The sequence below is a fragment of the Nerophis lumbriciformis genome, linkage group LG14, assembly GCF_033978685.3.
Source record: "Nerophis lumbriciformis linkage group LG14, RoL_Nlum_v2.1, whole genome shotgun sequence".
Taxonomy (NCBI): domain Eukaryota; kingdom Metazoa; phylum Chordata; class Actinopteri; order Syngnathiformes; family Syngnathidae; genus Nerophis; species Nerophis lumbriciformis.
This window is the reverse complement of record NC_084561.2, coordinates 43,384,178-43,408,568: the sequence shown is the minus strand read 5'-3', so window position 1 is coordinate 43,408,568 and position 24,391 is coordinate 43,384,178. Positions and strand designations below refer to the sequence as shown.

At 42.4% G+C, this 24,391-nt stretch overlaps 1 protein-coding gene across 1 annotated transcript in view; it reads left to right on the top strand.

Annotated features, from left to right (window-relative positions):
* LOC133616345 (contactin-associated protein-like 4) overlaps window positions 1-24,391 on the top strand; it is a 306,751-nt gene that overhangs the window by 140,161 nt on the left and 142,199 nt on the right. Inside the window, exons 7-9 of the mRNA XM_061975492.1 lie at window positions 6,243-6,386; window positions 14,614-14,881; window positions 17,852-17,995. Of these exons, the coding sequence (XP_061831476.1) occupies window positions 6,243-6,386; window positions 14,614-14,881; window positions 17,852-17,995 (556 nt within the window). The remainder of the gene's footprint in view (window positions 1-6,242; window positions 6,387-14,613; window positions 14,882-17,851; window positions 17,996-24,391) is intronic.

The following is a 24,391-nucleotide window of genomic DNA, read 5'->3' as shown; positions in this document are numbered from 1 at the left end:
ACAATAACTTGTCCTGGTAGTGCTTGTTTTGATTTGACTAGGACGTTATCAAAACATACATAGCAGAAAGTAGGGATGTAACGGCATCAAAATCCCACGGTGCGACATTATCATGGTATACTGTGGTCTACGTCCAAAAGCAAAAACAAAAAAAAACTTAAGAACTTTATAGTGTGTAAAATAGTGTTTAGGATGAACACACTTACTGTAATTAAACACAAACATGTCGCTCAAATGTTCTAATCATATATTGCTACAAACAAGTACACATATACAGAATATAACGTTCATGTTAGTGTCTTTTAACTTCAGAGGAACAGTGTCCTCTGTAGTGGACATCTTATAACACTTTGGAAAATGCTGATTCTCAGAAAAGTTAGCCGACAATTTTAACGTTTAATAATGTTTATACCTCATCAAACATATTTTCCGGGTGGTGGTTTATCAAATAGCTTCTCAAACTTTTTTTTTGTTTGTCCGCCTTGCCGCCTGGCGCATTTACTTCTTAAAACCTGGAAAACAAATCAATTCAAACTACGAGTTGAGGCAATGTTATTAGAAAAAAAGGGAAAAAGTGGGTTAAAACATCACAACTTTTGACTGGCTTTGTGTGTTTGTTGTCTTGAAACTGCTCCGTGTTTTTTGCCAGAGTTTGTTTGTCCGTCTGTGAGCAAAATAACTCAAATGTTTTTGTAAGTGTCAAAAAGTCGGGATTTTTTACAAGTGTCAAAAGGTCAGGATTTTTTTTAAGTGTCTAAATGTCGGGATTTTTTCTGTCAAAAAGTCTGGATTTTTTCCAAGTGTCAAAAAGTCTGAATTTTTTTTTGTCAAAAAGTCGGTATTTTTTTCTAAGTGTCAAAAAGTAGGAAATTTTTTTGGTCAAAAAATCTGGATTTTTTGTAAGTGTTGAAAAGTCTGACGTTTTTTTGTCAAAAAGTCGTGATTTTTTTCTAAGTGTCAAAAAGTCTGGATTTTTTGTTAGTGTCAAAAAGTCGGGATTTTTTTGTAAGTGTTGAAAAGTCCGACGTTCTTTTGTTTAAAAGTCGGGATTTTTCCCCAAGTGTCAAAAATTTGGGATTTTTTCCAAGTGTCAAAAAGTTGGACTTTTTTTTTGTCAAAAAGTCGTGATTTTTTTCTAGTGTCAAAAAGTCGAGATTGTTTCTAAGTGTCTAAATGTCGGGATTTTTTCCATGTCAAAAATTCGGGATTTTTTGTAAGTGTCAAAAAGTCGGACATTTTTTTGTCCAAAAGTCTGGATTTTTTCTAAATGTTAAAAAGTCGTGTCGAAAAATCTGGATTTTTTCTAAGTGTCAAAAAATCTGGATTTTTTCTAAGTGTCAAAAAATCGGGATTTTTTCTAAGTGTCCAAAAGTCGGAATTTTTTTGTCCAAAAGTCTGGGTTTTTTCTAAGTGTTAAAAAGTCGTGTCGAAAAATCTGGATTTTTTTCTAAGTATAAAAAAATCTGGATTTTTTCTAAGTGTCAAAAAATCGGGATTTTTTCTAAGTGTCAAAAAGTCGGAATTTTTTTTAAGTGTCAAAAAGTTGGAATTTTTTTTTGTCAAAAAGTCAGGATTTTTTCTAAGTGTCAAAAAGTCGGACATTTCTTTGGTCAAAAAGTCAGGATTTTTTCTAAGTGTTAAAAAGTTGTGTCAAAAAATTTGGATTTTTTTCTAAGTGTCAAAAAATTGGGATTTTTTTCTAAGTGTCAAAAAGTCGGAATTTTTTTTAAGTGTCAAAAAGTCGGAATTTTTTTTAAGTGTCAAAAAGTCGGAATTTTTTTTAAGTGTCAAAAAGTCAGGATTTTTCTAAGTGTCAAAAAGTCGGACATTTCTTTGGTCAAAAAGTCAGGATTTTTTCTAAGTGTCAAAAAGTCGGGATTTTTTGTAAGTGTCAAAAAGTCAGAAGTTTTTTTGTCTAAAAGTCGGAATTTTTTCCCTAAGTGTCAAAAATTCTGGATTTTTTCTAAGTGTCAAAAAGTTTGAAATTGTTGACCGCTGCCAGAAGTTGGTGGACTCCATGTGCCACAGGTGTGAAGCAGTTATCAGAAACCCTGGTTATGCAACTAAATATTACTTCATGATTCTCAGGAAAGTTGAATCTGCAGGCATTTCTTAGTTTATACAGTACCTTTGAGTTTTGTAAAGAAAGATGCCAACACTGCTATTTGTTTGTTTTTTATTTCTTGACTTTCTGTAAAATATTATCAAATTCAATGACTTGTTTCCAATTTTCTGGCTTTGAAATAGACCAGGGGTAGGGAACCTATGGCTCTAGAGCCAGATGTGGCTCTTTTGATGACTGCATCTGGCTCTCAGATAAATCTTAGCTGACATTACTTAACAGGATAAGTACTGAATAATTCCGCTGGTAATCACAGTGTTAAAAATAATATAAAACATTCTCATGCATTTTAATCCATACCTGCCAACTACTCCGGTTTTCCCGTAATTAGTACGGTTTTCATCAACCTATTCCGGGTTACGGTTGCAGTGATAAAAAATACGGTTTTTCATTAATTAATTTTTTTAAATTTTTTTTAAGTTTTATTCACGAAATCGCGTAACAACAATGACAATCGACGCTGCTTCCCGTAACTTCCTATCGAGCCATTCCGAATGCCATGCGCGAGGCTATTTATAGCACCGCTGCCAAGCACGAGGCACCTGTTGCCCATTGTTTCCAAACGAGCGAACGATCATGGAATCAGCCGGAGAAAAATCGCAAACGAGTCTTAAACCGAAAAGAAAACTGCAGTCATTCCGTGAAGAATATTCAAAAGCCTATCCGGGAATAATTATCCGTTCCAAAAAGGGTGAAAACTACGCGAATTGCACCTTGTGCAGAAAAGATTTTTCGATCGGACACGGAGGAATTAGCGATGTAAAAGACCACGTTGGGACAAAAAAAACACAAGTCTAATGCCGTTGCTAGCGATACAAGTGGAAAACTTTCAACGTTTTTCGTCGCCCAAACAGATTCTTTGGATGTGATAAATGCCGAAGTTTTATTTACGGAGGCAATAATTGAGCATGGACTTCCAATCGCACTGGCATGATCACATGGGACAGTTACATGTTTGTAATGCAACCTTTAAAAATCATTACGCGGTGATCGCGGTCCCAAAAATAAACTTTTCTTGCATGGTAATGTCCAGAAAAACTCACTTTATATTACTATAGAGTCCTTTTAACGAATGAGTTTGACGGTTTATCACAAACCTTAAATGAAAGAAGTCCTTTGTTCTCCTGCACCATGCATGCACTTTGGCCTTGCTTCGTGTTTGGTGCGCAATCCTGTCGGCTGTATTTCACAGCACGTCTTTGACAACTTGAAGTGGCATAAAACATTTAAAACAAAGGGGTTATAGGAACAATCACTTTCAGTGTTTTATGCCACTTCAAGTTGTCAAAGACGGTATGCTGGTGCCCGACTGCCACAAGTGGAACAAACATTTGAAACAAAGGGTTTATAGGAACAATCACTTTCAGTGTTTTATGCCACTTCAAGTAAACTTATCATAAAGTTACCATATCATTTTTGCAGTATGATCAATCTGATAGAATAAATTTGGATTTTAGCCACAAAAAGGTAATGACACCAATGTTATCTATTGGAATTGTTTAGTACTGTTATACTGTTAAAAGTGTTTATACTATTTATGCTTTCAAGTCCAAGTTGAAGAAATCTTGTTAAATGTTGACAGCATAACTACCAAAATACAGAAGTATGTCCTTAATATTTTTGCAGTGCTATTTCTGTTGAAAAGTTCAAATGATTACATTAGAGATGTGATGTGCCACTTTTCAAGTGTCTGATGGCTTCAATTAATTTTCATAAATTTTTCATATTTTGAATTCTTTTGAAAGGCTTACAAAAAAAACTACATTTGAATTGTAATTCCATGCTATTGACAGGACTATTAATTTTAATGAAGTTAGCTTACCATGTTTACAGTATGATAATTGTGATAGAAATGTGAATTTTAGGCACAGAATATTTTTTTACAATTGAACAAGGCAGTAGATTATACAAGCTTGGACAGAAAGTTGATAATGACACCAATTTTTTTTTAAATGGAATTGTTTAGTACTGTTTTACCATTTGTTTACTGTAAAAAGTGTTTATACTGTTTATACTTTCAATTAACAAATTGAAGTCTTGTGAAAGGTTGACAGGATAACTGGCATTAACTGTCAAAATAATTTCAAACTATTGAAGTTAGCTTGCAGAATAAACATGTCAATCAACCCGTATGATTTTTGCTGTAATATTTTTGTTTTGAAAAGTCACTGTGACTGATAGAAAAGTGATGGTTTTAGCAACATTTTAACCTGTCTGAATGCAATCAATCATTTTGCGTATTTATGTTAATCCATCCATCCGTTTTCTACCGTACCTGTTCAAGAAGTCGCTTTAATGGTAAGAAGTATTTTATTTATTATTGGTTAGCTTCAGAATAACAATGTTGACTTATTATACTCTAAAAATGTTGGTCTTACTTAAAAATACACGCATTTAGTTGTATTCAGTGTTAGAAAAAATTAGGGCTGCAGCTAACGATTATTTTTCTATCGATTAATCTATAGATTATTTTTTTCGATTAATCGGTTAATCTATAGATTATTTTTTCGATTAATCTATAGATTATTTTTCCTTTTACCGATTTTTTTTTTTAATTTAAAATGAAGAGGAAAAAATAAATGTAGGCCAGTTTTTTCAAAAGGCATGGCTTTTATTTACAAAAAAAAAAGTATGGCCACTCAGTCAACATTGACAACAACATGACAAAATATTCTGTAACAATGTAAACATTTAAAACTTTTAACATTTAACAAAATTAAAAGTAGCTTATTTGCTTTTTAATGTGCAAATATAAAAGTAAACATCCAGTGCAAATCTTAATATTCTGGAATAGTATAAGCATTTCAAAAGTAAAAGTATTGCTTATTTTGCTTTAAAATGTGCAAAAATAAAGATTAACATCCAATACAAAAAAGTGCAAAACGGTAATATTCTGTAACAAGTGTAAACATTTCAACAAAAGTAAAAGTATTGCTTATTTGCTAAAATGTGCAAAAATAAAGCTAAACATCCAATACAAAAAAGTGTACAGTGTAAACATTTCAACAAAAGTAAAAGTATTGCTTATTTTGCTTAATAACACAACAATGATAGTATGATTAAAGTGAAAGTTAATTGTTGGTTTGTACATAGTATATGTAACTGTTAATGTTGTAAAAGGTATTTGCACAACTAATTAACGTTAGCGTTTGTGACACGTCTTGTGCCGTGGGGTTCTTTCAGGACCGACAGACTGAACGCCAGACGGCTTTGCCAGGTTTACAATCTTTTAATTTTACACAAAGTCTTTTCTCTTCCAACTGCGCGGATCGCGCACCTGGGCACGATTGCGGCGTCGCTCCCGGCGCGCCCCGCCTCGCCGCTCGCTCGCCGCCGCCGCCGCCTCTCCACAGCGTTAAAGAGGAGCGCGTCTTTGTAAACACTGAACAGGCACGCCAAACGCGCCTCTCAGAGCGAAACGGTGCTTTAGTTTATGAATTTACAACGCAGATACAAATGACACATTCATGTTTTTGTGTAATGATGACAACGTATACGCACGCGGACGATTGACTTGTTGATGGTGATGGCAAGAACGCTGTCGGGGGTTTTCTTTTCAAATGTTCGTTCATAGCCGTTGTGCTGCTATGATAGGCCATTTCCGCTCGACACAGTGTGCATACAACAACATTATTAGGCCGTTTATTGAAATACTCCCACACTTTTGACGACTTTTGGCGTGCTTTTTTCCCCTCGCTCGCATCGTCTGCTTTGCGCTCCGCCATGACAGTAAAGTAGAGTGACGTAAATATGCGACGCGCCGACGCACAAAAACGGCGTCGACGTATTTACGTAACCGATGACGTCGACTACGTCGACGCGTCGTTTCAGCCTTAGAAAAAATAGTATATGGCTCTCACGGAAATATATTTTAAAATATTTGGCTTTGATGGCTCTCTCAGCCAAAAAGGTTCCCGACCCCTGAAATAGAATGTGCAGTGTCCCCAATGCATTTGTGTTAATTAAAATACAATTTATTTGAAGAATTTTGAAGTTTGCTCACCTTTTTAACCACTGTGACAGGTTTTTAACCAGCATGTACCCCAGCTCAGAATTGAAAAGAAACATGAAGTTTTGATGTCTGATGTCAATAACTGCGCATTTTGTTTTTGCTGTGCAGTTGAGTGTCGGAGCTATGCATAGCCTAGCACAAAGGAGTCATCTCTACGACAAACACTTCCACGGCTGTATGGAAAACCTGTCTTACAATGACCTCAACCTGATAGATATTGCTAAACACAACAACCCCCAAGTCACTGTTGTGGTAAGGAACGTTTCTGAACACCTATTCAGCTCTGGTTGCTAAAACTGTACCATCATTTCCGGACTACGAGCCTGAAACATGTGGCATATACCATTTTATACAAACCCCGTTTCCATATGAATTGGGAAATTAGATGTAAATATAAACAGAATACAATGATTTGCAAATCCTTTTCAACCCATATTCAATTGAATGCACTACAAAGACAACATATTTGATGTTCAAACTCTTAAACTTTATTTATTTTTTTGCAAATAATAATTAACTTAGAATTTCATGGCTGCAACACGTGCCAAAGTAGTTGGGAAAGGGCATGTTCACCACTGTGTTACATCACCTTTCCTTTTAGCAACACTCAATAAACGATTGGGAACTGAGGAAACTAATTGTTGAAGCTTTGAAAGTGGAATTCTTTCCCATTCTTGTTTTATGTAGAGCTTCAGTCGTTCAACAGTCCGGGGGTCTCCTCTGTCGTATTTTACGCTTCATAATGCGCCACACATTTTCGACGGGAGACAGGTCTGGACTGCAGGCGGAGGCAGGAAAGTACCCGCACTCTTTTTTTACGAAGCCACGCTGTTGTAACACGTGCTGAATGTGGCTTGGCATTGTCTTGCTGAAATAAGCAGGGCGCTTAGATGGCAGCATATGTTGTTCCAAAACCTGTATGTACCTTTCAGCATTAACGGTGCCTTCACAGATGTGTAAGTTACCCATGTCTTGGACACTAATGCACCCCCATACCATCACACATGCTGGCTTTTGAACTTTGCTTCGATAACAGTCTGGATGGTTCGCTTCCCCTTTGGTCCGGATGACACGATGTTGAATATTTCCAAAAACGATTTGAAATGTGGACTCGTCAGACCACAGAACTACTTTTCCACTTTGCATGAGTCCATCTTAGATGATCTCGGGCCCAGAGAAGCCGGCGGCGTTTCTGGGTGTTGTTGATAAATGGCTTTCGCTTTGCATAGTAGAGCTTTAACTTGCACTTACAGATGTAGCGACCAACTGTATTTAGTGACAGTGGTTTTCTGAAGTGTTCCTGAGCCCATGTGGTGATATCCTTTAGAGATTGATGTCGGTTTTTGATACAGTGCCGTCTGAGGGATCGAAGGTCACGGTCATTCAATGTTGGTTTCCGGCCATGCCGCTTACGTGGAGTGATTTCTCCAGATTCTCTGAACCTTTTGATGATATTATGGAGCGTAGATGTTGAAATCCCTAAATTTCTTGCAATTGCACTTTGAGAATACTTCGAAGACCTCCTCAATCCCACCAACACGTCTTCCTATGAGGAAGCAGTGCCTGGGGAATCTGTGGTGGGCTCTCCTATTTCTGGGGCTGAGGTTGCTGAGGTAGTTAAAAAGCTCCTCGGTGGCAAGGCCCCGGGGGTGGATGAGATCCGCCCGGAGTTCCTTAAGGCTCTGGATGCTGTAGGGCTGTCTTGGTTGACAAGACTCTGCAGCATCGCGTGGACATCGGGGGCAGTACCTCTGAATTGGCAGACCGGGGTGGTGGTTCCTCTCTTTAAAAAGGGGAACCGGAGGGTGTGTTCTAACTATCGTGGGATCACACTCCTCAGCCTTCCCGGTAAGGTCTATTCAGGTGTACTGGAGAGGAGGCTACGCCGGATAGTCGAACCTCGGATTCAGGAGGAACAGTGTGGTTTTCGTCCTGGTCGTGGAACTGTGGACCAGCTCTATACTCTCGGCAGGGTCCTTGAGGGTGCATGGGAGTTTGCCCAACCAGTCCACATGTGCTTTGTGGACTTGGAGAAGGCATTCGACCGTGTCCCTCGGGAAGTCCTGTGGGGAGTGCTCAGAGAGTATGGGGTTTCGGACTGTCTGATTGTGGCGGTCCGCTCCCTGTATGATCAGTGTCAGAGCTTGGTTCGCATTGCCGGCAGTAAGTCGGACACGTTTCCGGTGAGGGTTGGACTCTGCCAAGGCTGCCCTTTGTCACCCATTCTGTTCATAACTTTTATGGACAGAATTTTTAGGCGTTGAGGGGATCCGGTTTGGTGGCTGCAGGATTAGGTCTCTGCTTTTTGCAGATGATTTGGTCCTGATGGCTTCATCTGGCCAGGATCTTCAGCTCTCACTGGATCGGTTCGCAGCTGAGTGTGAAGCGACTGGGATGAGAATCAGCACCTCCAAGTTGCGAGTCCATGGTTCTCGCCCGGAAAAGGGTGGAGTGCCATCTCCGGGTTGGGGAGGAGATCTTGCCCCAAGTGGAGGAGTTCAAGTACCTCGGAGTCTTGTTCACGAGTGAGGGAAGAGTGGATGGTGAGATCGACAGGCGGATCGGTGCGGCGTCTTCAGTAATGCGGACGCTGTATCGATCCGTTGTGGTGAAGAAGGAGCTGAGCCGGAAGGCAAAGCTCTCAATTTACCGGTCGATCTACGTTCCCATCCTCACCTATGGTCATGAGCTTTGGGTTATGACCGAAAGGACAAGATCACGGGTACAAGCGGCCGAAATGAGTTTCCTCCGCCGGGTGGTGGGGCTCTCCCTTAGAGATAGGGTGAGAAGCTCTGTCATCCGGTGGGAGCTCAAAGTAAAGCCGCTGCTCCTCCACATCGAGAGGAGCCAGATGAGGTGGTTCGGGCATCTGGTCAGGATGCCACCCGAGCGCCTCCCTAAGGAGGTGTTTAGGGCATGTCCGACCGGTAGGAGACCACGAGGAAGACCCAGGACACGTTGGGAAGACTATGTCTCCCGGCTGGCCTGGGAACGCCTCGGGATCCCCCGGGAGGAGCTGGACGAAGTGGCTGGGGAGAGGGAAGTCTGGGCTTCCCTGCTTAGGCTGCTGCCCCCGCGACCCGACCTCGGATAAGCGGAAGAAGATGGATGGATGGATGGATGCACTTTGAGAAACGTTGTTCTTAAACTGTTTGACTATTTGCTCACGCAGTTGTGGACAAAGTGGTGTACCTCGCCCCATCCTTGTTTGTGAAAGACTGAGCATTTTTGGGGAAGCTATTTTTATACCCAATCATGGCACCCACCTGTTCCCAATTAGCCTGCACACCTGTGGGATGTTCCAAATAAGTGTTTGATGAGCATTCCTCAACTTTATCAGTATTTATTGCCACCTTTCCCAACTTCTTTGTCACGTGTTGCTGCCATGAAATTCTAAGTTAATTATTATTTGCAAAAAAACAAAAAGTTTATGAGTTTGAACATCAAATATGTTGTCTTTGTAGCATATTCAACTGAATATGGGTTGAAAATGATTTGCAAATCATTGTATTCCGTTTATATTTACATCTAACACAATTTCCCAACTCATATGGAAACGGGGTTTGTATATAGGAGTGTAACCATTCATCCATTACATCGATCTATGTCATCAAAACATAGAATGGCAGATACCTGTGGTGGCAGAGAAAGGTCACAACAAATGCAAACGTGACAAGACAATAACATGAAGCAACAACACAACAACTTTCCGCTACAGTGCGATTGCAAAAGCCACAGCAAATACTAAAAGCCAGAAAGGAAGTGACGGAGACAACGGAAGTGGGCGACTTGGTCCGTCGGCGAAACGTGTTCGCTGTCACTTAATGCGTCTTTATGTTGTTGTGTTGTGGCATTAGTATTTGTTGTGACATTTCTGCCCTAATACTTAAAGGGGAACATTATCACCAGACCTATGTAAGCGTCAATATATACCTTGATGTTGCAGAAAAAAGACCATATATTTTTTTAACCGATTTCCGAACTCTAAATGGGTGAATTTTGGCGAATTAAACGCAGAGGTGGGTAGTAACGCGCTACATTTACTCCGTTACATCTACTTGAGTAACTTTTGGGATAAATTGTACTTCTAAGAGTAGTTTTAATGCAACATACTTTTACTTTTACTTGAGTATATTTATAGAGAAGAAACGCTACTTTTACTCCGCTACTTTTATCTACATTCAGCTCGCTACTCGCTACTAATTTTTATCCATCTGTTAATGCACGCTTTGTTTGTTTTGGTCTGTCAGACAGACCTTCATAGTGCCTGCGTTTCAACAAATACAGTCACTGGTGACGTTCACTCCGTTCCACCAATCAGATGCAGTCACTGGTGACGTTGGACCAATCAAACAGAGCCAGGCGGTCACATGACCTGACTTAAACAAGTTGAAAAACGTATTGGGGTGTTACCATTTAGTGGTCAATTGTACGGAATGTGTACTGTACTGTGCAATCTACTAATAAAAGTTCCAATCAATCAATCAAAAGTGTGAAGGAAAAAAGACCATTTTTTATTTCAACCGTACATCCCGTCAAAAGCCTAAAGACTGACTGCACAGTTCCTGTCTTCACAATAAAAGTGCCGCTCCATCGCGCCTGCGCTTACAAAATAAGAGTCTCCGGAAGCCAGTGCAAACAAGCTAGCAAGCTACGGAGTTTGCCGCCAATGTATTTCTTGTAAAGTGTATAAAAACGAATATGGAAGCTGGACAAATAAGAAGCCAAAAACCAACCACTTTCATGTGGTATTAGACAGAAAGGAGGAACTTTTTTTCTCCTCCATTTGAAAACGTGGACGTTATCATCACTACTGTCTGATTACAATCAATGCAAGTCATCAGAATCAGGTAATACACCAACTTATATTCTTGTCTTCATGAAAGAAAGGAATCTATATGTGTTAAACATGCATGTATATTCATTAAAACACCTTTGACATGTAAACAAAAACGGCAAAATAAATAAATATAAATTATATACTGTATATATCAATGTATATGTATGTATGTATGTATGTATGTATATATATATATATATATATATATATATATATATATATGAGTGTGTATGTTACTCATCAGTTACTCAGTACTTGAGTAGTTTTTTCACAACATACTTTTTACTTTTACTCAAGTAAATATTTGGGTGACTACTCCTTACTTTTACTTGAGTAATAAATCTCTAAAGTAACAGTACTCTTACTTGAGTACAATTTCTGGCTACTCTACCCACCTCTGTGCTTCACTGATTCGAGTATTTGGCGAGCGCCGTTTTGTCCTACTAATTTTGGCGGTCCTTGAACTCACCGTAGTTTGTTTACATATATACCTTTCTCTGACTTTCTAGGACGTGTTTTATGCCACTTCTTTTTCTGTCTCATTTTGTTCACCAAACTTTTAACGTTGTGTGTGAATGCACAAAGGTGAGTTTTGTTGATGTTATTAACTTGTGTGGAGTGCTAATCAGACATATTTGGTCACTGCATGACTGCAAGCTAATCGATGCTAACATGCTATTTAGGCTAGCTATATGTACATATTGCATCATTATGCCTCATTTGTAGCTATATTTGAGCTCATTTAGTTTCCTTTAAGTCCTCTTAATTCAATGTATTTCTAATGACACACTATCTGTATGTAATATGGCTTTTCCTTTTTTGCGGCTCCAGACAGATTTGTTTTTGTATTTTTGGTCCAATATGGCTCTTTCAACATTGAGGGTTGCCGACCCCTGACCTAGTTCATAGTTGTTAGTTTCCTTTAATGCCAAACAAACACATACCAATCGTTGGTTAGAAGGCGATCGCTAGAGATGCGCGGATAGGCAATTATTTCATCCGCAACCGCATCAGAAAGTCGTCAACCATCCGCAATCCACCCGATCTAACATTTGATCAGAACCGCACCCGCCCGCACCCGCCCGTTGTTATATATCTAATATAGACGATGGAAGGCATTAGTGAGGTTATAAAGCTTTTGCCTGTTAAAGAAAGGAGACTGATCCAATGCAGCACAGACATTCGCGTGCCACGCTGTCACGACCCAGACGCACACCAGTGCGCAATCATATGGGAGCCGCGCTGAGCGCACCTCCAAGCGCGTCTCGCTGCCGGCGACGGCCGGGTATATGGGCCCGACGCTCCAGCGCCATCCATTTTCAGGGCTAGTTGATTCGGCAGGTGGGTTGTTACACACTTCTTAGCGGGTTCCGACTTCCATTCCACCGTCCTGCTGTCTATATCAACCAGGGTGAGCCCCACCCCTTTCGTGAGCGCACTGCGCGCGGAGTGACCCCTGTTACGCGCCCCCGGCCACGGGGATGGCGGGCAGGTAAGCTGCGCGGGCGGAGCGCGCGGAGTGACCCCTGTTACGAGCCCCCGGCCACGGGGGTGGCGGGCAGGTAAGCTGCTTACCTGCTGCGCGTGACGCCGGCCGCGGCGAAGGCGGACGAGGCGGGGTGTCGGTGCGGTGGGCGCGGTGGTGACCCTGGACGTGCGTCGGGCCCTTCTCGCGGATCGCCTCAGCTACGGCTCCCGGTGGGGCCCTCTCGGGGGAAGGGGCCTCGGTCCCGGACCCCGGCGAGGCGTCCCTTCTACGCTCCGTAAAAGTGTCCATCTCTTTTCTTTTTTTTTCTTCTGTTGTGGCATATGCTGCAGGTGCCTGCTCGTTTTTCGTATGTGGGTAACAACATTTAACTATGTATATATATTTCCCAATTGGTTTAACTGCCACCCGCCTGAATCTATTTAAAATCTAATTTTTTTTAATTTCAACCACCCGACCCGACCCGCGGATAAAATCTAATTTTTTTTAATTTCATCCGCCCGATCCGCGGATAATCCGCGGATAATCCGCGGATCGCGGTTGTGCCCGCAAACCGCGCATCTCTAGCGATCGCCGAATTCGTCCTCGCTTTCTCCCGTGTCGCTGGCTGTCGTGTCGTTTTCGTGGGTTTCGCTTGCATACGGTTCAAACAGATATGGCTCAATAGCTTCAGTTTCTTCTTCAATTTGGTTTTCGCTACCTGCCTCCACACTACAACCATCCGTTTCATCCATCCATCCATCCATCTTCTTCCGCTTATCCGAGGTCGGGTCGCGGGGGCAGCAGCCTAAGCAGGGAAGCCCAGACTTCCCTCTCCCCAGCCACTTCGTCCAGCTCCTCCTGGGGGACCCCGAGGCGTTCCCAGGCCAGCCGGGAGACATAGTCTTCCCAACGTGTCCTGGGTCTTCCCCGCGGCCTCCTACCGGTCGGACGTGCCCTAAACACCTCCCTAGGGAGGCGTTCGGGTGGCATCCTGACCAGATGCCCGAACCACCTCATCTGGCTCCTCTGGATGTGGAGGAGCAGCGGCTTTACTTTGAGTTCCTCCCGGATGACAGAGTTTCTCACCCTATCTCTAAGGGAGAGCCCCGCTACCCGGCGGAGGAAACTCATTTCGGCCGCTTGTACCCGTGATCTTGTCCTTTCGGTCATAACCCAAAGCTCATGACCATAGGTGAGGATGGGAACGTAGATCGACCGGTAAATTGAGAGCTTTGCCTTCCGGCTCAGCTCCTTCTTCACCACAACGGACCGATACAGCGTCCGCATTACTGAAGACGCCGCACCGATCCGCCTGTCGATCTCACGATTCACTCTTCCCTCACTCGTGAACAAGACTCCGAGGTACTTGAACTCCTCCACTTGGGGCAAGATCTCCTCCCCAACCCGGAGATGGCACTCCACCCTTTTCCGGGCGAGAACCATGGACTCGGACTTGGAGGTGCTGATTCTCATCCCAGTCGCTTCACACTCGGCTGCGAACCGATCCAGTGAGAGCTGAAGATCCTGGCCAGATGAAGCCATCAGGACCACATCATCTGCAAAAAGCAGAGACCTAATCCTGCAGCCACCAAACCGGATCCCCTCAACGCCTTGACTGCGCCTAGAAATTCTGTCCATAAAAGTTATGAACAGAATCGGTGACAAAGGGCAGCCTTGGCGGAGTCCAACCCTCACTGGAAACGTGTCCGACTTACTGCCGGCAATGCGGACCAAGCTCTGGCACTGAGCATACAGGGAGCGGACTGCCACAACCATCCGTTTCAATACATGCGTAATCTGTTGAATCGCTTAAGCCGCTGAAATCCGAGTCTGAATCCGAGCTAATGTCGCTATAGCTTGCTGTTCTTTCCGCCATGTTTGTTTGTGTTGGTTTCACTATGTGACGTCACAGGAAAATGGACGGGTGTATATAACGATGGTTAAAATCAGGCACTTTGAACCTTTTTTTAGGGATATTGCGTGATGGATAAAATTTTGAAAAAAACCTCGAAAAATAAAATAAGCCACTGGGAACTGATTTTTAATGGTTTTAACCATTCTGAAATTGTGATAATGTTCCCCTTTAATTACAGTAAAACATATATTTCTGAGAGCTCTTCATCCAATTCCATATTTTTTACCTGCTTGTCTTCCTCCCTTTCTCTCCTCAGGGCAATGTGACTTTTTCTTGTGCCGAGCCAGTTTCAGTAGCTGTGACATTCAGCCACTCCCAGAGCTTCCTGCAGATGCTGGGACACACAACAGGGTCGTCGGGTCCTGTCGTTATAAGTCTACAGTTCCGGACTTGGAACGAGGAAGGACTACTGCTCACCTTTAACCTTCCGCGGCAGCACAGAAGTCTCTGGCTGCACCTGAGTGAAGCTCGACTCTGCCTGCAGATCAATGACACTGGAGGGGCTCTTTTGCAGCTCAGCACAGGTTGGTCACATTCTTTTTTTTAGTAGTAAAAAATAGAGAGTAAGTACATCTCTACAAACATTGATTGCATTCTAAACATGTCATTTTGTACATTAAGGAAAGTCTATAGAAAAAAGTATTAGTTGTGGTCAAAAGTGTACATACACTTGTAAAGAACATCATGTCATGGCTGTCTTGAGTTTACAATCATTTCTACTTTTTGTGATGTAGTGATTGGAGCACATACTTGTTGGTCACAAAAAACATTCATGAAGTTTGCTTCTTTTAGGAATTTATTATGGCTCTACTGAAAATGTGAGGGTCAAAAGTATACATACAGCAATGTTAATATTTGCTTACATGTCCCTTGGCAAGTTTACCTGCAATAAGGCGCTTTTGGTAGCCATCCACAAGCTTCTGCTTGACCACTTGACCACAAAATTGGTGCAATTCAGCTTAATGTGTTGCTTTTCTGACATGGACTTGTTTTTTCAGCATTGTCCACACGTTAAAAGTCAAGACTTTGACCACAGAAGTTTCCTCCAAAAGGTCTTATCTTTGTCCAGCAATATGTTTGGAGGAGAAAAGGTGAGGCCTTTAATCCCAGGATCACCATACCTACCGTCAATCATGGTGGTGGTAGTATTATGCTCTGGGCCTGTTTTGCTGCCAATGGAACTGCTGCTTTACAGAGAGTAAATGGGACAATGAAAAAGGAGGATTAGCTCCAAATTCTTCAGGACAAGCTAAAATCATCAGCCCGGAGGTTGGGTCTTGGGCGCAGTTGGGTGTTCCAACAGGACAATGACCCCAAACACACCTCAAAAGTGGTAAAAGAATGGCTACATCAGGCTAGAATGAAGGTTTTGGAATGGCCTTCCAAAAGTCCTGACTTTAACGTGTGGACAATGCTGAAGAAACAAGTCCATGTCAGAAAACCAACACATTTAGCTGAACTGCACCAATTTTGTCAAGAATTTGGAGGTAATCCTCTTTTTTCTGTCAGGTTTGTCACTGACAGTTCAGTTAGGTTTTGGTTTTTCCTGTCTTTGTTTCCTGATGATCTCACTGAGTGCTTTGTCCCCTCAGCTGTGGCTGATTGGCACCTGGCCACACCTGGTGTCAATCAGCCAGCTGCTATTTGAACCTGCCTTCCTCTCCAGTCAGGGCCGGATTATTATGTCAGAGTATGTTGGTGGCGAACCCCAAGATGCAGAGAAGGCGGAAGGCATTGTGCGGGAAAACATGATTTAATTTAACACTATAGCACGGTGGCAGAGGGGTTAGTGCATCTGCCTCACAATACGAAGGTCCTGAGTAGTCTTGGGTTCAATCCCGGGTTCGGGATTTTTCTGTGTGGAGTTTGCATGTTCTCCCCGTGACTGCGTGGGTTCCCTCCGGGTACTCCGGCTTCCTCCCACTTCCAAAGACATGCACCTGGGGATAAGTTGATTGGCAACACTAAATTGGTCCCTAGTGTGTGGATGTGAGTGTGAATGTTGTCTGTCTATCTGTGTTGGCCCTGCGATGAGGTGGCGACTTGTCCAGGGTGTATCGTGCCTTCCGCCCGATTGTAGCTGAGATAGGCTCCAGCGTCCCCCGCGACCCCAAAGGGAATAAGCGGTAGAAAATGGATGGATGGATATAGCAAACAAAACAAACAAAAGGGTACAAACAAAAGGCGCGCACGAGGCGGAGAACAAACTTGGCTATGAACTAAAATAGCACAAAGGCTAACTGTCGACAAGAAACAAAAACACTTACTGTGACACGAAGGAACTATGACATGAGCAGAGTGAACAAAAGTAGAGAGCTACAACGACAAGTATCATGACAGGTAGTAGTGACAATAATCCAGCACTGACTGGAGAGGAAGGCAGGTACAAATAGCAGCTGGCTGATTGACACCAGGTGTGGCCAGGTGCCAATCAGCCACAGCTGAGGGGACAAAGCACTCAGGGAGATCATCAGGAAATAACCAAAATAAGAGCGCTGACAGGAAACAAAGACAGGAAAAACCGAAACCTAACTGAACTGTCAGTGACAAACCTGACAGAAAAAGGAGGATTACCTCCAAATTCTTGACAAAATTGGTGCAGTTCAGCTAAATGTGTTGCTTTTCTGACACGGACTTGTTTCTTCAGCATTGTCCACACATTTAAGTCAGGACTTTGGGAAGGCCATTCTAAAACCTTCATTCTAGCCTGATTTAGCCATTCTTTTACCACTTTTGAGGTGTGTTTGGGGTCATTGTCCTGTTGGAACACCCAACTGTGCCCAAGACCCAACCTCCGGGCTGATGATTTTAGCTTGTCCTGAAGAATTTGGAGGTAATCCTCCTTTTTCATTGTCCCATTTACTCTCTGTAAAGCAGCAGTTCCATTGGCAGCAAAACCGGCCCTGAGCATAATACTACCACCACCATGCTTGACGGTGGGAATGGTGTTCCTGGGATTAAAGGCCTCACCTTTTCTCCTCCAATACAACTGGGTATTGTGGCCAAACAGCTCAATGTTTGTTTCATCTGACATCACATGGACAAAGATAAGACCTTCTGGAGGAAACTTCTGTGGTCAAAGTCCTGACTTAAACGTGTGGACAATGCTGAAGAAACAAGTCTGTGTCAGAAAACCAACACATTTAGCTGAACTGCACCAATTTTGTGGTCAAAAATTCAAGCAGAAGCTTGTGGATGGCTACCAAAAGCGCCTTATTGCAGGTAAACTTGCCAAATATTAACATTGCTGTATGTATACTTTTGACCCTCACATTTTCAGTAGAGCCATAATAAATTCATAAAAGAAGCAAACTTCATGAATGTTTTTTGTGACCAACAAGTATGTGCTCCAATCACTACATCACAAAAAAATAAGAAATGATTGTAAAGTCAAGACAGCCATGACATGATGTTCTTTACAAGTGTATGTAAACTTTTGACCACGACTGTATATGTGTGTGTGTGTGTGTGTGTGTGTGTCCGTGTGCTGTCAGGCTCAGGACTGAACGATGGTCAGTGGCATTCAGTGCAGCTGAGTTGCAGACAAGATCATCTGAGCGTCACAGTGGACAAAGATGAAGAAGCCACAGCCAACACTGCAGACATCCCACATTCTGAGGGCCCATTTTTCTTTGGGGGTAAGAAAAACATGAACGCAGCAATTTTCTCCACGGTATTTCTTTGTCGGTGTCTGCAACAATAAATCAGTTTGTATTCTTTTGTTCCACTTTTTCATGACAACACGCTTTCAGTGCCAGTAGAATCACATACAGTACAAGACAGAATGAGGATAGTCAGAATTGATTAAATGATGGCTTAAATGTACTGCATTCTGTAACAGTCAATTATTCTTATTATAATGTGCACGCATTAGGGATGTGCTAAACCAGGGGTCGGCAACCCGCGGCTCCGGAGCCGCATGCGGCTCTTTGATCACTCTGATGCGGCTCAGCAGCTTACTTGCGGAACCCCCCAATTTTCCCGTGAGACTTCCGGATTTCAATGCCTAATATTCACCGATTTTCACCCTTACAGCTATAATAAGGGCGTGCCATGATGGTACAACATTTGGCGCTCTCTACAATCTGTATTAACAGTGTGCCAGCCCACTTGTTATACATTATACATCTTCTGCTTGCACACGTACGTGACAGCAAGGCATACTTGGTCAACAGCCACACAGGTTACACTGACGGTGACCATATAAAACAACTTTAACTCTCTTACTAATAATGCGCCACACTTTGAACCAAAACCAAACAAGAATGACTAACACATTTCGGGAGAACATCTGCACCTTAACACAACATAAACACAACAGAACAAACACCCAGAATCCCATGCAGTCCTGACTCTTCCGGGCTACATTATACACCCCTGCTACCTACTCAGTGGCCTAGTGGTTAGAGTGTCCGCCCTGAGATCGGTAGGTTGTGAGTTCAAACCCCGGCCGAGTCATACCAAAGACTATAAAAATGGGACCCATTACCTCCCTGCTTGGCACTCAGCATCAAGGGTTGGAAATGGGGGTTAAATCACCAAAAATGATTCCCGGGCGCGGCACTGCTGCTGCCCACTGCTCCCCTCACCTCCCAGGGGGTGATCAAAGGGGATGGGTCAAATGCAGAGGACAAATTTCACCACACCTAGTGTGTGTGTGACAATCATTGGTACTTTAACTTTAACTTTAACTTTAACTTTAACCACCAAACCCCACCCCCACCCCAACCCTGCTCCCTCACACATCAACCCCCCCTCCCCCCTCTGTGCGTCGGTTGAGGTGGGCGGGGTTTGGTAGCGGGGGTGTATAATGTATCCCGGAAGAGTTAGGGCTGCATGGGATTCTGGGTATTTGTCCTGTTGTGTTTATGTTGTGTTACTGTGCAGATGTTCTCCCGAAATGTGTTTGTCATTCTTGTCACGTTCAAACACTGAGGACATCTACTCAGTGGCCTAGTGGTTAGAGTGTCCGTCCTGAGATCGGTAGGTTGTGAGTTCAAACCCCGGCCGAGTCATACCAAAGACTATAAAAATGGGACCCATTACCTCCCTGCTTGGCACTCAGCATCAAGGGTTGGAATTGGGGGTTAAATCACCAAAATGATTCCCGGGCGCGGCCACCGCTGCTGCCCACTGCTCCCCTCACCTCCCAGGGGGTGATCAAGGGTGATGGGTCAAATGCAGAGAATAATTTCGCCACACCTAGTGTGTGTGTGACAATCATTGGTACTTTAACTTTAACTTTAACTTTAAACAAGACAAAAGGCAAGGAATCTGTCATGACTTGGTCCGGGGGTGTGTGCTTTTCCAGGATGCAACGGAAAGTTGGCTCGTGCGAGACGGGAATGAAGGTACATGATTTGTTATTATCAAAAAAAAGAATAAATGAAAGCGCGCACAGTGGCGGAGAATAAACTATAAAACCAAAAGACTATAGCAAAAAGTACAAACAAAAAACACGCACAATGGCGGAGAACAAACTATGAAACCAAAAAGACGATAAATATGGAACAAAAACTTACTTGGCTTGAGGAATTGACATGAAAAGAAGTATCAGGCATGAACAGAGCATAAATGTGTTGAGGTCGTCAGGACGAACAACAGAAAATGAATGAACTTAAATACTATGGACATGATTAGTGAAAGCAGGTGCGTGACGTGACAGGTGAAAACTAATGGTTGCTATGGTGACCAGACAAGGGAGTGAAAAGACAGAAACTAAACAAAACATGACTTAAAACAAAACATGATAATACAGACATGACAGAATCAAACAGAGACAGAATTCAATTTGGACTCAATTGAGGAGAGACATGGCCACTGCACTCTATGCACAGTCCTGCACCACGCTCTGACGAAGAAGGTTTTCGTCTCCTCATTTATTCAGATGTTCAATGTTCACGCACCAACACATTGTCACAGCAGGAATGGGAAGTATGTAAAACAGTCATTGTTTTCGGTCGCTTTGAAGATCAAGAAGAGGATTTCTCGGGCTTGGGCTCTTCCTGGATCCAGCTGGGGCAGGTGTTGGAGGACAATGGATAACCCCTCCCGTCTCTTGACCACAGCGACTTCAAGAGGGCAGCGGGTCGTAAACAGCGTTGACCTCGGTCACCAAACAGTTGGAAGAGAGTTTGTGAAATACTTCAGAGAGAGTTCGTTTAACACTTCAAAGAGAGTTCCTCTGGAAGTTGAGCAGATCCTGCCATCTGTCCGTGTTGAAATCACAGTGGAGTTTTACGAGCCTTCTTCCTCTTGTTAGGCCTTGAAAGACAGTCTTCATCTTCTTATCAGGAACACAATGCAACACAACGTTTCTTTTGTGATAACTTACAAACAATTATTCCAACATTTCTTGTTTGGTGTGGGTTCACAGTGTGGCGCATTATTAGTAAGAGTGTTATAGTTAGTTTTTTTTAATACCGCCACCGTCAGTGTAACCTGTGTGGTTGTTGCTGTCACCTACGTGAGCAAGCGGAAACACCACACAACGTGTGGCTAATCAGGCACGCTGGTTGTAGCGGGCGCTATATGCTGTACCATCACGGCACGCATGACGCTGACAAGCGCCATTCATTTAAAACCCGCGTGCCGCACCAGCTTTCATATTCCATATAAGGGCGTGGGCAGCGTGTCTGAGACCCCTGGTTTATACAGGTAAAAGCCAGTAAATTTGAATATTTTGAAAAACTTGATTTATTTCAGTAATTGCATTCAAAAGGTGTAACTTGTACATTATATTTATTCATTGCACACAGACTGATGCATTCAAATGTTTATTTCATTTAATTTTGATGATTTGAAGTGGCAACAAATGAAAATCCAAAATTCCGTGTGTCACAAAATTAGAATATTACTTAAGGCTAATACAAAAAAGGGATTTTTTAGAAATGTTGGCCAACTGAAAAGTATGAAAATGAAAAATATGAGCATGTACAATACTCAATACTTGGTTGGAGCTCCTTTTGCCTCAATTACTGCGTTAATGCGGCGTGGCATGCAGTCGATGAGTTTCTGGCACTGCTCAGGTGTTATGAGAGCCCAGGTTGCTCTGATAGTGGCCTTCAACTCTTCTGCGTTTTTGGGTCTGGCATTCTGCATCTTCCTTTTCACAATACCCCACAGATTTTCTATGGGGCTAAGGTCAGGGGAGTTGGCGGGCCAATTTAGAACAGAAATACCATGGTCCGTAAACCAGGCACGGGTAGATTTTGCGCTGTGTGCAGGCGCCAAGTCCTGTTGGAACTTGAAATCTCCATCTCCATAGAGCAGGTCAGCAGCAGGAAGCATGAAGTGCTCTAAAACTTGCTGGTAGACGGCTGCGTTGACCCTGGATCTCAGGAAACAGAGTGGACCGACACCAGCAGATGACATGGCACCCCAAACCATCACTGATGGTGGAAACTTTACACTAGACTTCAGGCAACGTGGATCCTGTGCCTCTCCTGTCTTCTTCCTCCAGACTCTGGGACCTCGATTTCCAAAGGAAATGCAAAATTTGCTTTCGTCAGAAAACATGACTTTGGACCACTCAGCAGCAGTCCAGCTCTTTTTTTCCTTAGCCCAGGTGAGACGCTTTGCGCGCTGTTTCTTGGTCAACAGTGGCTTGACACGAGGTATGTGGCAGTTGAAACCCATGTCTTTCAAGCGTCTCTTGGTGGTGGATCTTGAAGCACTGACTCCAGCAGCTGTCCACTCCTTCTGAATCTCCCCCACATTTTTGAATGGTTTTTTTCTCACAATCTTGACCAGGGCGCGGTGATCCCTATCGCTTGTACACTTTTTCTGACCACAGTTTTTCCTTCCCTTTGCCTCTCCATTAATGTGTTTGGACACAGAGCTCTGAGAACAGCCAGCCTCTTCAGCAATAACCTTTTGTGTCTTTCCCTCTTTGTGCAATGTGTCGATGGTTGCCTTTTGGACAGCTGTCAAATCTGAAGTCTTCCCCATGTTTGTGTAGGCTTCAGAACTGGACTGAGAGACCATTTAAAGCCCTTTGCAGGTGTTTTGAGTTAATCAGCTGATTAGTTTGTGGCACCAGGTGTCTTCAAAATTGAACCCTTACACAATATTCTAATTTTGTGACACACGGAATTTTGGATTTTCATTTGTTGCCACTTCAAATCATCAAAATTAAATGAAATAAACATTTGAATGCATCAGTCTGTGTGCAATGAATAAATATAATGTACAAGTTACACCTTTTGAATGCAATTACTGAAATAAATCAAGTTTTTCAAAATATTCTAATTTACTGGCTTTTACCTGTATATGGCACAAAGCAATAAGAAAACTTTGCATGCAGTGTTATTTCAAAAAAAATTTGCGGCTCCCATTGGTTTCTATAATTTGCGAAACTGGTCAAAATGGCTCTTTGACTGGTAAAGGTTGCCGACCCCTGGGCTAAACGATCAGCCACCAATCAGTTTCGACAGATTTTTGTGAAAAATACAGCCTTGGTCAAAAGTTGACATACACTTGTAAAGAACATCATGTCATGGCTGTCTTGACTTTCCAATCATTTCTACAACTCTTATTTGTCTACAACTCTGACACCAGAGGAGTCGTGCCAAATGGGGACGAAGGGGAAAATGAATAAAAATGATAGCAGTAGACAGGAAATGATACAAAAAAAATACTGCACAATAAACTAATTCTGTTATGTGAGATCATGACATGTTTACTTTTTTTTTGGCCAAAAAATGTAAGAATATCCTCCTGAGAAGCAGAACCATTGTGCAGTAATGCTGACAAAATAGAGCAAAATGTCCACTGCAGGGGACGCTGGTTCTTAGGAGGACTATATTGCACAAAGTGTAATAAAGTCATACTTGCCAACCCTCCCAGATTTTCCGGGAGACTCCCGAAATTCAGCGCCTCTCCCGAAAACCTCCCGGGACAAATTTTCTCCCGAAAATCTCCCGAAATTCAGGCGGAGCTGGAGGCCACGCCCCCTCCAGCTCCATGCGGACCTGAGTGACGTGTTGACAGCCTGTTCTCACGTCCGCTTTCCCACCATATAAACAGCTAATGATGGAGGGCGAGTTCTTGGTTTCTTATGTGGGTTTATTGTTAGGCAGTTTCATTAACGTCCTCCCAGCGCGGTAACAACACACAACAACAGCAGTCAAGTTTTCGTCTACCGTAAAGCAGTTCGTCTGCCGTAAACAGCAATGTTGTGACACTTTTAAACAGGACAATACTGCCATCTACTGTACATGCATATGTGACCCACCCATAATGTGTCACATTTTTGTGTTGATTTATTCATTTTATTTTGTGGTTTGAATTCGTTTTTGGAGCTGTCATTACACATTTATCAGTATTCACATTGGTCAGTAGGGGGCAGTAGGGCGTTTCTTCCCAATTGAATGCTATCACCTGCAGACCGGAAGTGTCTTGTCATTCTGATGAGCGCGACCAGTCTGTGAACAATTGAAACGTCCTGTGTGCTTTTTCCTCCTGTATAACAGGTTAGTTTTGGTGAATCAACTCACTGAATAATATCCATGTGATCTTTATAAGTTTAAGTACACATTCTGATGGTGGAGCCTAACTCTAAAGTGTTTGTGAGTTGTAGTTTGTATTTGTGAATGAATCCAGTCCACAGCTGCAGTAATCAATACAAAAAGGCGACGTGAGTGCGCAATGTTTATGTAGGAACTTCTGATCCTAATTCAGACTCCCAAATTAGAGCTCCCGTTTTCTTATTGATTTTGTAATGTATAATTGTATAATGTGTGTGTTCTGAAATAGTGACAGAGAATAGAACAAGGATGGACAATTCAACCCTTAACTCAACAATGAGTAGAGGAGTGTTATGTGTGTGTAAATGTGTAAATAAATGAACATTGAAATTCAAGTATTTCTTTTATTTATTTATATATATATATATGTATAGATATATATATATATATATATATATATATATATATATATATATATATAAAAAATAAAAAATAAAATATATATATATATAACTAGTTTGGTTTGGTGGCTGCAGGATTAGGTCTCTGCTTTTTGCAGATGATGTG